This window comes from Accipiter gentilis, chromosome 5 (genome assembly GCF_929443795.1).
Source record: "Accipiter gentilis chromosome 5, bAccGen1.1, whole genome shotgun sequence".
NCBI classification, from domain to species: domain Eukaryota; kingdom Metazoa; phylum Chordata; class Aves; order Accipitriformes; family Accipitridae; genus Astur; species Astur gentilis.
The window spans coordinates 43,367,776-43,380,704 of NC_064884.1; the positions used below are offsets into that span (position 1 = coordinate 43,367,776).

At 58.3% G+C, this 12,929-nt stretch overlaps 1 protein-coding gene across 3 annotated transcripts in view; it reads left to right on the forward strand.

Moving 5' to 3' along the window:
• Positions 1-12,929, forward strand: part of KCNH6 (potassium voltage-gated channel subfamily H member 6) — a 33,932-nt gene that overhangs the window by 9,921 nt on the left and 11,082 nt on the right. Inside the window, exons 3-6 of one of the 3 annotated variants that reach the window (XM_049800818.1) lie at positions 2,270-2,425; positions 5,295-5,404; positions 7,257-7,569; positions 9,120-9,331. In XM_049800818.1, the coding sequence (XP_049656775.1) occupies positions 2,270-2,425; positions 5,295-5,404; positions 7,257-7,569; positions 9,120-9,331 (791 nt within the window). Of the gene's footprint in view, positions 1-2,269; positions 2,426-5,294; positions 5,405-7,256; positions 7,570-9,119; positions 9,332-11,611; positions 12,441-12,929 lie in introns of those variants that run through there. The other 2 variants (XM_049800820.1, XM_049800821.1) reach the window with 2 other exon arrangements.

Sequence of the window (12,929 nt, forward strand, 5' to 3'; positions counted from 1 at the left end):
AACCAGGCACCAGCTGCCTCCCAAACCCAGCCCCAACCACCTCCCAGCTGCTCCTTATATCCCTCCAACTGGATGTAACTGGGCCCAGTTTTCAGCTGTTCAGCATCGGCCATGGGATTAACCCTTTCCATGCCACATAGGGCCTGCCAGGATCCGGCTCCCATGAGAACAGCTCAGACGCCATTCCCTCCCACCACCACGGAGGAGCTTAAGAAGGAAAAGTGAAGCAGTGAAAGCGATGCAGCAGGGCAGAGCATGTGAGCCAGGATCAGGCCATCTGGATCAGGATTCCCGGTCCAGCGGGGAAGCATGGAACCAATGGCTGCCCATGCCAATGAACCCTGCTGGGCTGCGGGTCCCCGGGAAGTTAGTGATGCTTTGAAATCACCTGTGGGGAAAAAAACCCCTCATTTTATAACACACCAAAGGAGAAAGCATGTGGTGCCACCGGGCATCACATGCGCCCGTGAGCGGGCACACGCATGCATACCTTCAATGGCAGCACCGGCAGAGCCGTGGCATCGCAGGGATGGCACCGCATCATCCCACCAGGCACATGCCACCTTAGTATCACGCAGGACACCTCACTTACTCGGCATCACCTAAATAAAGAACACCGCTTGCCTTTTAGATCCCTAAAAATCCTGACAAAGGGAGGGAAAGACTCATTTCTTTCCGTCCCCACCGGCTCCACATGAGGGTAGCCCACAGCGTGCCCGTGCGTCCCTTTGAAACAACTTTATCTGCTGAAAATACCCCCCCGCCTCCTCCCCAGCTCACACATTTAAGTGGATTTCCTCTCCCTGTGGTGAACAACAATGAAATAAAGAAAGAAAGAAATAATCCTGGCTGCCGGGCCCTTTAAACGGATTTCACCGTATCCATTTCTTTCCCGTTCTTGTCTGTGTGTGTGTGTCTGTGTATGTGCACATCCCTGACGTCATGGCAGATTTTGAAGTTGCCCGATGCTGGCCATCTGCTCCTGATTACGGGAGGCCCTGAGCTCCTTAAAATTATACACAGAAAGGCTGACATCCCCCTCCCGGCCAGAGCTTGGCCATGGCAAGAGCAGGACAGCACTGGATCGGGCCGGCAGCACATCCCTGCCAGATCCGCTAATCCCTGGTAATCAGAGCACGGGTGAAAGGCAAGATCAGGGATCCGCACCCGGCAAAATCTGCCGTGGAAGGAGGTCGCTTTGCTCTGTACCGGCCGGGCAGTGGTACCTGGTTACTCCATCGTTTCTAGAAGGTTTGGGGTAGGAGCCCGGGGGGGTTCAGGGGTTTTTTTCAGAGGGGCTGCAGCAGCGGCTGCAGCTCGGGGTTTCCCACTCCCACTGGTGCCAAAGCAACAGGAGACAACTCAAGGAAGGGACCCACAGTGATTGTACCGTTAGGTAGGGTTTTTGGAGGATTTGGCAGAATAAAGTTGGCGAGGGAGGTGGGAAGCCCCCTGTATCCTCCACTTGCTGCTTTGGGAAAGGCCTCCAGGTATTTTTGGGTGCACCTAATTGCAAACTAGTGCCTGGCTACCAGCACAAGCAGAGCCACGGGGTCGGGCTGGCATCCAACAGGCAAATCCATACGGCCTCGTGCACTGTGGCCATGTTCAGGGTCCTCCGCACAGCCCCCTTCACTCCCAGGACACTGAGCCAGCCCTCGTGGCCGCCCCCCCCGTGCCTCAGTTTCCCCATGGAAGGAGTGAGACGAGGCTGTGCCTGACCACTCCATGCCAGTGCCTTTAGGGGATGTCCTTGGGGACCATCACACTGATCCCACCACATCCTGCTGCCCGGGGTTGGGACTTGGCACACGGTCGGTCTCAACCTCGTTGCCCACATCCAGGACACGAGACAGCTGAAGTCAGTCCCCAAAAACTGCCTGGCAATTGCAGGGCAATTAGCTACAGCATGATTACAAGCAGCATGCTTAATGAGGTTAAACCACTACCTGGGACTTTCTGAGCTCTTAATTACCTACTCTTTAGTTGCTGCTCTCAAGTATGTTAATATAAATGACTGCCTGGGACAAAAAAAAAAAAAAAAAAAAAAGGCAAGATGCGATCTGTGTGACCTGGGATGCTGCAACAATACGGCCCTTTCCCAGGGCTCAGATAGGCTTCCAAATCCTCCACTGCCCATCTGCAGAGATTACACCCATCAAAGTGCTTAAAAAAATACTTTTCTGCCAAAAGTGTTTAGTGCTGGGGGGCGGGGGAAAGGGGCAAATCGCCCTGTGCAGCCCCCCCTGAGCCTGTCTCTGCTCGGCAGCCTCGTGTTTCCGCTGCCTGGTGGACGTGGTGCCGGTGAAGAACGAGGACGGCGTCGTCATCATGTTCATCCTCAACTTCGAGGACCTGGCACAGCTGATCACCAAAAGCGCCAGCCGGAGCCTGCACCAGCGCCTGTCGCAGAGCTGGCGTGGAGGTGGGTGTCACCAGGGGTGGTGGGGACGGTGGGAGGGCAGCGCAGCATCCTTAGGGCTATCCCCATCCCATGGGTTTCTCGGAAGCTCGTGGGGGGCTGAAGGATACACCCATGGCAAGGCAGGATCCTGCATCGTGGGGCTGAATCCTGCAGAGTGCCCGGGAGCAGAGGTTTGTGTTTCTGCACAGCCGCAGGGACTGATCCAGGACTGATCCAGCCGACACTAACTGGGTGAAAAAAAGGCTCTTTGAGCCGGCTGTGCTCCCCGCGCAGCCCCTCACCTGCACACCAGCCCGCACGCACCTCCCGAAGCCCCAGGGACCTGGGGACAGGGGTGGGGATCGACCTCCCCGCATGGGAAGGTGCATTTTTAAGGACAGGGTGTCTCGCTGGGAGCCCCTCCGTGCAACCCCTGCTTTGCTGCGTCCTTTCCATATTTAACGCTGGGAGTTTTTTTTCCAGCAGCGCCTTGGGCCCCTCCTGCGTGCCTGCAGCATCATGCTGGCCGGGACAGGAGGTGCTGGTACGGGACAGGACCTGTGCCTGGGGTCACCGGGAGGGCCAGGGGACATTTGGTGTCACCGATGGCATGGCTGTGCTATGGGGACATCACCGCAGGAGAATGGCACAAGGATGGTTGTGCTGGGATGGCTCTGAGTCTGCCTTGGCTTTGGGCTGTTCCCACCGTTGCAGGCTCAGCCTGGGGTTTTGTGGGGCTTTTGGAGGCAGTGGAAAATCCAAACTCCCTTTTTTGGGAAGGCTGGATCAAGGGGGATCTCTGGTGAGGCTCTCAAGGGGATGCGGATACCCAGGGACACAGATGTTGGACCTGACCACGGGAAGGAGAACTGTAGCTTCTAAATACCCACCTGCTACACAGCTCTCGGTGCCAGTCACCTATATTTTAGCCAGGGAAATAATCCTCATCTTCATGCAAACGCTCCCTGGGCATGCGTGTCGCTATAGGGAAGCTTTGGGCAGGCCTCAAAGTAAAGCTGTGGGAGCAGCCCGGGTCCGTCCCCCCATGGCACGTGGGGTGACACAGAGGGACGGGACTTGAGACAGGGTCAGGGTCACATCAGGGGCTGGTGGGGACCCTTCACGCTGCCCCTTGTATCAGCATGGTAATGTGAGCTTTAACACATTCACACTCGGTGCATCTATACATCCCAGAGCCATTAAGGTGTTTGCGTGCGTGGCAGCAGGTACCAGCAGAGGAGCTCTGTGTGGTGATGGGTTTTATATATCCTCAGGCCAGACATACGCACACGGGACTTCTGGACATATGCGTGTGAATGTATATATAACCTGTGCATGTGTTCCTGTGTCTATGAAGTGATGGGATTTACATTTTTGGTGTATTGTTTTAATACCAGTTAGCCTCTATGCACAGACTGCTGAGGAAATCCTGAATTCCAGCACCAGTGTTGCTTTGCAGCCCCCTCAGCTCTCAGTACGTGTCGACATACGATGCATCCGTACCCCATTCCACCCCGAGACGTACCTTTGGCTGCAGAAGGCACCCAAATAAAGAGGGTACCTATTGCTTTCCTGCGTGTTGGAGGTTGTGCTGCACATCCTGAGGAGCATTGCTCAGGTTTCCCACTCCAGCGCTGGGGAGTGCGGAAAGGCCAGAGCTGCTGGCGCCAGCCCAGATCGGTCTCTCGTGCACGGGTTTTCTGACTCAGTCTTTAATTACACGTCCGCAGGCGGCTGCGTTGCTGGTCCCTGGCTCACTGGTATGCAGGGAAAGTTGGCTGCTTTGCTTCTTCCAGCTGGAAAGCTGCTTTGGGCAGTGGGGATGGGGTGAGCAGAGGGAGCCTGCGTGGTCCCCCCCATCAGCGGGGGCATTTTTGGGGAACTGGGTAGGTCGGGATCCTGTCCGAGCGGCTCAGCGGTGTGTCGGGGCTCGGTGAGGGAAGCAAATCCTGCCAAAACCAAACAGCTCCTCGATGTGCTGCTTTTTCCTAGAGGACAATGCCTTTGCAGAGCTCACGTCGCGTCCCACACGCCTTGGGCTTTAGGCCACTTTTGGTCCAGTTAGTGAGTACAACTGGTGCCGCTGGGGGTCAGATGAATCCCAGGGCTGACCTGGGCCCCGAGGCAGCAGGGGCTCACACTAACCCTGTAGTAGCAGGCAGCCACAGTCTCCTCCGTGGACCAGCACTAGAAGAGGACAAGCGACTTTGTACTGGGTGTCACAACCAGGGGCATTGGATCCCGCTGTGGGCACTGCCGGTTCCCCTCCACGTCTGGCCCCTTTCCTTCCTGAACCTCTTTTGCAGCTCCTTGCAGCCCTGGCTGCCCTTGTCCCAGTCCCAGTCTCCGGCAAGACAGTCTCCTGGTCCCCTGTGATGGCAGCAAGGGACCCCCTCTCTTTGGTCCAGCATCCCTCACCTAAAATCCAGAACAACTCCAGGAACGAAACTGCTGGAACTACTTTTTTAATGCCTTGCTAACTTACCATCTCTTTCATGTGGGTTTTTTTTTCCCCAAGTCCCACCAAGGAGATTTAGAGGCTCGATTTCCTCCAGTTCAAAATCCCTTAAGTGGCTTTAACCTCTTTAATTGGCTTAGGGATGCTCTGCACCTTTCCCGTCTTGCATCCACGGTTGTAGGGGACTCTCGTCCAGCCCAGCAGTGCTTTCTGCCAGGCCAGGCTCTGCCTTGAGCACACGGCGATGCGATGGCACGGGAATAGCGAGTATGTTGGAGGAGGAAGGGCCACGCAGCACATACGTCCCCAAAAGCCACCCAAAATTCTCCATAGCCTCTTCCCCTGCCACCGCGCCGCCCCATCTCGCTCCAGCCATCACATGCAGCTAGGTTACATCTGTCTCTCTTGTGTTTTGTTTTTCTTTCTAACAAGGTCAAGGTAGGAGGTTGAAGTTTAGTCTCCCGTCCCTGCGGCGACTCAAAATCCAGCGGAAATCTCTGCCCACCAGTGAGTTTGATGGAGTAGCCATTGACTATGGAAAGGTAACCGTAGCCTTTGTCTGATATAAGCCCATGCCTCAGGCCAGGTCCCAGCGCTCTTCCTCCGCTCTCCCCATCCCGCTCTCCCTCGGCTGCTGTGGCTCGGGCCGTATCCGGCGGTAGGGGCTCCGGCACTGGGTCGGTGCTGAGCACTGGTCCTGGCGAGGGCTGGTGGTGAGCGGCGGTGCTTTGGTGGCATGGGATAGAGCTAGTTGGTGCTGCTCCATGGCGCCAGCCCAGCACGGCGCATGCCGTGGCTCGCAGGGGGAGCGGGAGATGTGCCGAGCCGGCGGGCACCGCTGCCAAAGCTGGGAGGAAGGTCTGGCTCCGTAGTGCAAGTTGTCCAGGATGGTGGAGCTCCAGGGAGTTGTCCCCACCCCAAGGAGGGGACGTGCTGGTTACTGCAGGAGATTGGAGTAGGTCTGCTCTAAGCAGGGACTGGTAGGGACTTGCAGGCAAACCTCGAAAAGGCACTTTTCCCCACGTTTTCCTGGCAGGGGCCAGGCAGCTCTGGCTTAGTCCTTCAGCAGAGACCGTGCTTTGTGTGATGGAGGGTGACGCTGTCATTACTGACATGACGAGATTGGGAAAATGTTGGTGGGACCTCTTTAGAGATTGCTGTTCTTGGTGGCTTCTTGACTGTCAAAAGTGCTCAAGGCATCTCCGGGCAAAGACGTGTTGTTTTCTCAAATGCTGCAGCTTGAGGCACAGGGCTGTGGGCCGAAGGCTTTTGCTCTGCTAACGCATCCCCAGGCGCCAGGGGCTCGCTGTGCTGGGTGTATCCAGACAGCCTGGATAAAGCTGCTTCCCAAAATTACAGATTTGATGCCTGTCTTCTCAGAGATTGTGTTTACGGCAAGTGGAAGACACATGTAGCATCATCAGATGTTCTGGGTATGTCCGTCCTACAGACACCAGCACTGCTAAAGGCTCTGGGTACCCCCAATTTGAAGCTGCGTGGTGCACTGCAATGTTTCAGGTGTACACGCGTGGAAGATGTGCATTGAGGACAACCTGATGACCCACCACTTTGGTGGAGCCTGGTCCAAGTTGGGGCAGCCCAGCAGACGCAGGGGCAGTCAGCAGGCAGCCCTTCCTAAAACCTGCAATAAGGTCCTTAGGGATAGTGAGAAATGCCACAGGGTGCCTTGCGCATGCACGCAAAATCCCAGTCCCTCCCGTGAGTATGATGGGTACAGGCATAGGTTTCTGCCCCAGAAGATGGCTGCGTTGTGCATCCCATTGCAGAAGTTCCTAAAGGCTGGAAACTCTTTAGGTCTCCAGGGGAAAAGGTTTAGCAACGGCCAAGGGGTGCTGTAGGAAAGGGAAGACCACATATGGCCAAATTTGCAAGCCCAGCAGCTCCTCCAGTGCTTCCTGGTGCAGAATACATCCTCTCCCATAGACGCCAGCACAGGACCCCGGGCACCGACCCTCGGTGGTGGCCTGAGCTCTTGCAGCAGGTGAGGGAAGGGCAGGTCCAGTGGTGGGACGTAGGGACACCTCGGAAAAGCGCACGGCAAGGCAGGTACTCCAGGCAAGCCTATCCCTAGGGTCTCCTCTTCTTTTCTTGCTCTGGCCTGCTTCCCAGCTGTGCAGCATCGCCTTGCAAACCACCCCGCGGCCACCCAGCCTCCGGTAGGAGCTGGCAGGAGGTAGGAGCTGCCAAGTCCCCGAGGACTCGGTCGCCCCACCGCAAAGGAGGTCCTGGTCCCGGTTGGAGGTGACCTCAGGAACCGCAGCGCTTCCCAGCCCTCTGCCCCTCCTCTTACCTCCCCCATCTCCCCCTCTTTCCCCCCCCCCCAGCACGCGAGGACTCCTTCTAATAAAACGCTTTCTCCCGGCTGTCTTAAAGCCTGGTGGCGACTCCCTGATTTTGAGGGACTTGAAGACATCGTCCAAGGAGAACTGTGTGCAGTCAGAGACCGAATCCCTCCTGGAAAAGGAGCGGAGGCCGAGCCTGGAGGCCGACCCCACCCTACAACACTCGTCCCCGAAACAAGAGCCTCCCTTGCTGGGCCCACGAGGGTCGTACTCTGCGTGGGGTTTCTTTCGGTCTCGCCCCGGGGGCAGCTTCCACAGCCTCCGCAGGGTCTCCTCCTTGGACAACTTTGAGGCTGCGAGGTCTGAGTTCCAGAGAAAATTCAGGGAAAGGAGGGCAAACTCAGGTAGGGGAAAAACCCCGGAGCTGTCGGTCCTACTGCGGGAGCCACGGTCCCGGGCGATGGTCCCGGCACGTCTCGGGGGGGGAGGTCTCTTTTTTTCACTGCTTTTCCCTCTGCAAAGTGGAGATAAGCTGGGGTTTTCTCCCCAAAACCTGCTGGTCTCCATGTGATTCCCTGCGTCGGCAGGTCCTGCTTTTTTGGGTAGAGCCATCCATGGTGTTGCGCGTGAGACGTGAGACCGCGTGAGGTTGCGTTTGGCTGCTCCACGCGAGGGGCGTCCCGATGCCGTCCCACCTCCCTGGGAGGGAGGGAAAGGGTCTGCAGGCATGAGCAATGTGAGCTGTGTCCATGCGTTGGAGGTGGACGAGACACCGGGCGGGCCACTCAGTAGGAGGAAACGTACCTCCACCATGGTGTTCATGTCCAGACCTCTTGTTCTCGTGAGAGAGATGATGACAAATAAGATGGAGGTCAGGCAAGAGAAGCCTCAGTAACTGGGGATGGAGAGAGATCAGTCTGCGGTGTCTGGCTTGAGAAAACAGGGTGGGGGATCATGATACTCAAACACTCACAGGTTACGGACCCCCAGGAGGGGACACAACATAGAGGGAGGGAAGAGGAATGAACAGGGAGGAGAAGGGTTCCAGCAGGATGGCTGGTGCTAACTGGGCACCTTCACAATGTCTTCAGACACCTCGTGCCCATGACACCTCTTGGGTCAATGTCAGAGTGCAAGGGATAGAAGGGGTAGAAAACTGAAAATATAATGCTGTCCTGCCTGTAGGAGATAGAGAGGTTGGGACACACTGGTTACCATGCTTGGGGATGCTCCTGAAGCCCTGGGTGTGGGTACATGCTCCCTTCCACGACTACACGTTGCCACAAGCCTGACTATGAACCGATCACCTCTGGGGCTTCCTCCCTGGTCCTGCACTGGGGTGACCCAGAGAGGCAGATCCCCAGGGAAAACTGACAGGATCCAGCCCCACTACAGCTCTTCAAGAGAAAACCCCGACCTCCCTACCTGGAGCCTGGGGGTGGAGGATACATCTGAGTGGGGACATCATTCAGCTCCTGGCTCAGTTTGGTAGCCAAAATCCAAGGCAGGAGCTATGTTGGTCAGGCTGAAGCATGCAAGGGTGGAGAAGACCCACCTCCTCCTTCATCTGTTTTCATGCCAGTCTTGGCATCCCTCCCTGGTGGGTTTCCTTGGGGCTGGTCCCCAACCTGCCACAGTCTTCAGGGGTAGCAAAGGATATTAGGTGCCTCTGTATTTTGGCAGCTGGTCTGAGCCCCCTGAAGGAGATTTAATGGTGAAAAGATGGGTGATGTGTCTGAAAAGCAGCCCCCTCTCGGGCATCTCGGGTTGGGCATCCCAAGTCAGGAGCCACGCTGAAGAAGCCAAGCCTTTATGGCCAGGCAGACATTGGTACCTTCTGGTGGCACCTTGTGGTGGTCCCCAACTCCTGGATGTGCTGCACCGAGATCAGGGCTCCGCGGTCTGGCTTCTGCTCATACCAACCTCCTCAACGCTGCTTTCCATCCTCTTTCAGAGGCTTCCCACGTCAAACCCAACCCCCCGAACTCCACTTCGGACTCAGACCTCATGAAGTACCGGACCATCAGCCAGATCCCTCAGTTCACGCTCAACTTTGTGGAGTTCAACCTGGAGAAGCACCGCTCAGGCTCCACCACAGAGATTGAGATAATTGCTCCCCACAAGGTGATGGAGCGCACCCAGAACGTCACCGAGAAGGTCACACAGGTACGTGGGCGGTAGGATGCCACCGAGGCAGCGGTGGGGTGGTGGAGCTGCTGCTGGGGTACAGTAACAGCCATTCCTGTGGGTTTTGGAGGAGAGGAGCAGAGAGGAGAGTGATACCTGGAGTTTCCATCCTAGGCAAATGCCGATACCCCTGTGTTTGATTTTTACATCCTCCTCTGAATGGTTGAAATGCTCTTTTTCCCCCCTAAATCAGTATTTCTGGTAATCTGTGGCCAGGGGAACACAGGCATGAACTGCTCGTGGGGTGATGGTGGCCTTGAAGGGGACACACGCGTGTGCATGTTTGTGTGTGCATGCGGTTTCCTTCCTGGGGGAGGCTCTGGCCGCTTTTTCCTGCCCCCCAGTTCTGGGGATGGATCCCCTGGCGCACCGCTGGCCCCGAGGTGCTCGGCCAGGAACCCCCACGCCAGGAGCACGGGTGGCCACGCCGAGGACCACAGGATCCCCTGGGAGACAGCAGGTGGCACTGCACTGTCACCAACACGTGTGGCACTGCCCTGTCACTGCAGGGGACACTTGTGGCAGCGCGCTGTCACGGAAGGGGACACGCATGGCACCGTACTGTCACTGTAGGGGACATAGGGATGTCAGTGTGTGTAAAAGGTGCTGTTGCATCCTGCAATCCCGAGTAAGGAGCTCTTACCAGTGGGGAAACTGAGGCACGGGAGAGCCACGATGTACAAAATACATCGAAGGGCACCTCCCACCATCGCCAGCAGCAGCTGAGGGCCAATTTAATGAAAATACAGCCATCTGACCCCAGAAAAGCCTCCAGGCTTGAAGGTTTGCTCCATCAGAGCTGGGTGCTCTGTGGGATTTTCGTCCTGTCTCAGTCCTGGCAAACCTTTACCACTGTGGCCTCCAAGCATGGCAGGTGGGCCCCCCCTGGCATGGGGCAGTTTTTGGGCTTGTTGTCCTCCTGGCTTGTCCCCTTCATCCCGAAGTCCGCTTAGTCCCTCTCATCTGGGGGTGACCGCAGTGACCCGGGATCAGCCCCTGAACGCCCCGGTGAGACAGCGAGCAGCCTCCATGCCGCCGTCCCCATCACAAGGGACACCCACACATCGGGGACCGCTGCTGCGTGCTGGGGTGACGCTGGCACGGTGGCACCGGCCGCTCGATGCGGGGTCATTAGCTGGTTGCGGGGTGACGGGATCGGAGCTGACGGGTGGTGGCTGCAGGGCCCCGCAGTGCAGCCGTGCGGCACTCACAAAGGTCGATCTTCCCTTCGCCTTAAATCTCCAGATGGGATGGGATGGGACAGGATGGACCTCTCCTCCCCGCCGCATCTCCCCACGGCCTTGGGGGACCCAGGCATCCTGCCTGTCCTGACCCCGATGTCCCCCACATCTCCCACCAAGCCACGGCTCCCCGCTCTCGGCCACTAAATAATTCACGGGTGAGGCAGAGACGGCGGCGAGACGCCGCTAACAGCGTCTAAAAATACCGGCTGGCGGGCAGGGAGAGGCAGACATATTCCGGTCGGGGTGGTCCGGCCCCGCAGCGAGCAGGCAGGGAGGGCAGGTCACAAGTGCAATGAATGTGCCGGGCTCAGCCTGCCAGGGGCACGGCTGGAGGCACACGGGGACACCGTGGGGTCGGTGCCACCAGGCTGGGGTCCCATCTTGCGGGTGGCATCTCTCCCAGTCCCCCCGAACTTCCCCGCAGGCAGCGGGTGGTGGTGGAGCTGGGCAGGAGGGTTCTGGGGACAGGGATGGGGGGAGCTGAGTTATGTCAGGATACATGCTGGGAGGGACACTGGGTCAGTGCCTGCCTGCAGCCAGCATCGTGGGCCTGATCCTGCCCAGTCCCTTGTGCTTGAGGGTCTCCCGGTGACTCTAGTGTGCCCCCCCTCCCCTCCCCAGCTCGGTGTCCCCATCCTCATCCCCACGACGGGGCAAGGGAGGAGGAAGGCGCATGGCTGCTGGGCCCCGCAGGGCACGAGCAATGGCCTGGGTTAGCCAGGGCCATGGGAGCCTCCCCCCTTCGTCACCCACAGCCCACACACACCCTGCTCCCTCCTCCATCCCTCCTCCTCCTCCTCCTCCTCCCTCCTGCGGCTGCTTCGCTCCCTCGCTTGCCGCCTGGCACCCCGCTGCCAGCACCCAGCACCCCGCACCATGAGCCTGCAGCTGCAGCTGAAGCCGGTAAGTGCAGGGGGAAGGGGAAGAGGGAAGGGGCACCCAGCGGGATCGCCACGGGGGGCACCCAGCACTGCCACCCGTGGGGACACCCAAGGGTGCCACCCGCAGTCTTCCCCGTCCCCGAGGGGCAGAGAGGGACGAGGCTGCAGCTGCTCCCTGGCTCCGCGTTGGTTTCGATGCTCTTTTAGGGGTTGTTTCTTTTCCCTTTTCTGCTTCAAATCTTTGGGGTTGTGGGTTTTTATTAATTCCTGCCTGGAAAAGAACGGGGCTTGACCTGCTCTTGCTTCTGCCACAACAGCCAGGTGCCAGGAGCAGGGACGAGGGACAAGGCAGGTGTCCCAGCATGGGGAATAGAATTTGGGGGCCTGAATTCAGGACTAGCCCCACAGAGCTGCCTCCGGCCGGGCAGGATGGAGAGATTCAGCTGCTGAGGATGGGAGCGTTGCTGGTTTTCCCAGTCACAAGGTGTAGGAGCCCGTCTCAGGTCTGCTGGGCATGTCTTAGCTTTGGGACCAAGCGTTTTACCAGCATCACCTTGTCCCCTTCCCTGCTGTCCCCCCAGAAGCCGATCCCCAAGCCCAGCCGTTGCCTCATTCCCTTCCACAACGATTGCGTTTGGGTCACTTTTTCCAATCCCTCCCCTCTCCATCCGCCAGCGACGTCGGCGGCTCCTGCTGCCCCATTGGTGCTCTTGTCCCCACGGGGGCCGCAGCATCGATTGGGTTTGATTAATTCAGACCAGGCTCCTAAATGCCCTTCGCAGCTGCATGTCTCCCACCCGCCCAGCCGAATGCATGTGTGCCTGCGTGGGCGATGCCATGGCCCCGGTCCTGCACCCACCGTGCCGGTCGCTGCCTGGGCGTGCGGGGTTGGGGGGCTCCATGATGGACACCCGGACTTCGAGGGTCAGCTGCCGTCTGGGGCGCCGGGCAAGCTGCAGGCAGGTAGGAGCAGGGGGCACCCCCAGGGCATGGGACCCACAGACGTCCCGGGGTTGTGGGATGTGAGAGCGCGCTCGTCGTGGTAGAAAAGGGCTGCGGGGCTGGATCCACTCTGGGTCGTAGCACCAGGAGCCCTTGGGAAGCCCTTGAACCCTTGAACAAGATGGGTGGCAGCGCAGGAAGGATCAGGCCCTTCTTTCAAATCTGTTGCCAGAGTCATGGTGGTGCCCATCACCGTGGCCTCGGGGCACGTGGAGCCTCCCCTTTCCTCTCCTTCGCAGCCTGGCAAAAAGCACCTTTTTAGCAGGGGGCTCGGTGCCAGGAGAGAACATTGAGGTGCCCCTTGCCCTCCTCTGCAGGTGGTACTGGTGGCCAGCACCGTGGGGGGACACAGGGGACAACAGAGCAGCAGGGGCAGGCAGGGAGGATCCAGCTGCCCCCAGCTCCAAATAAGCCCCTTCATGCCACCGTCTCCCAGCACCCAAAGCAGCA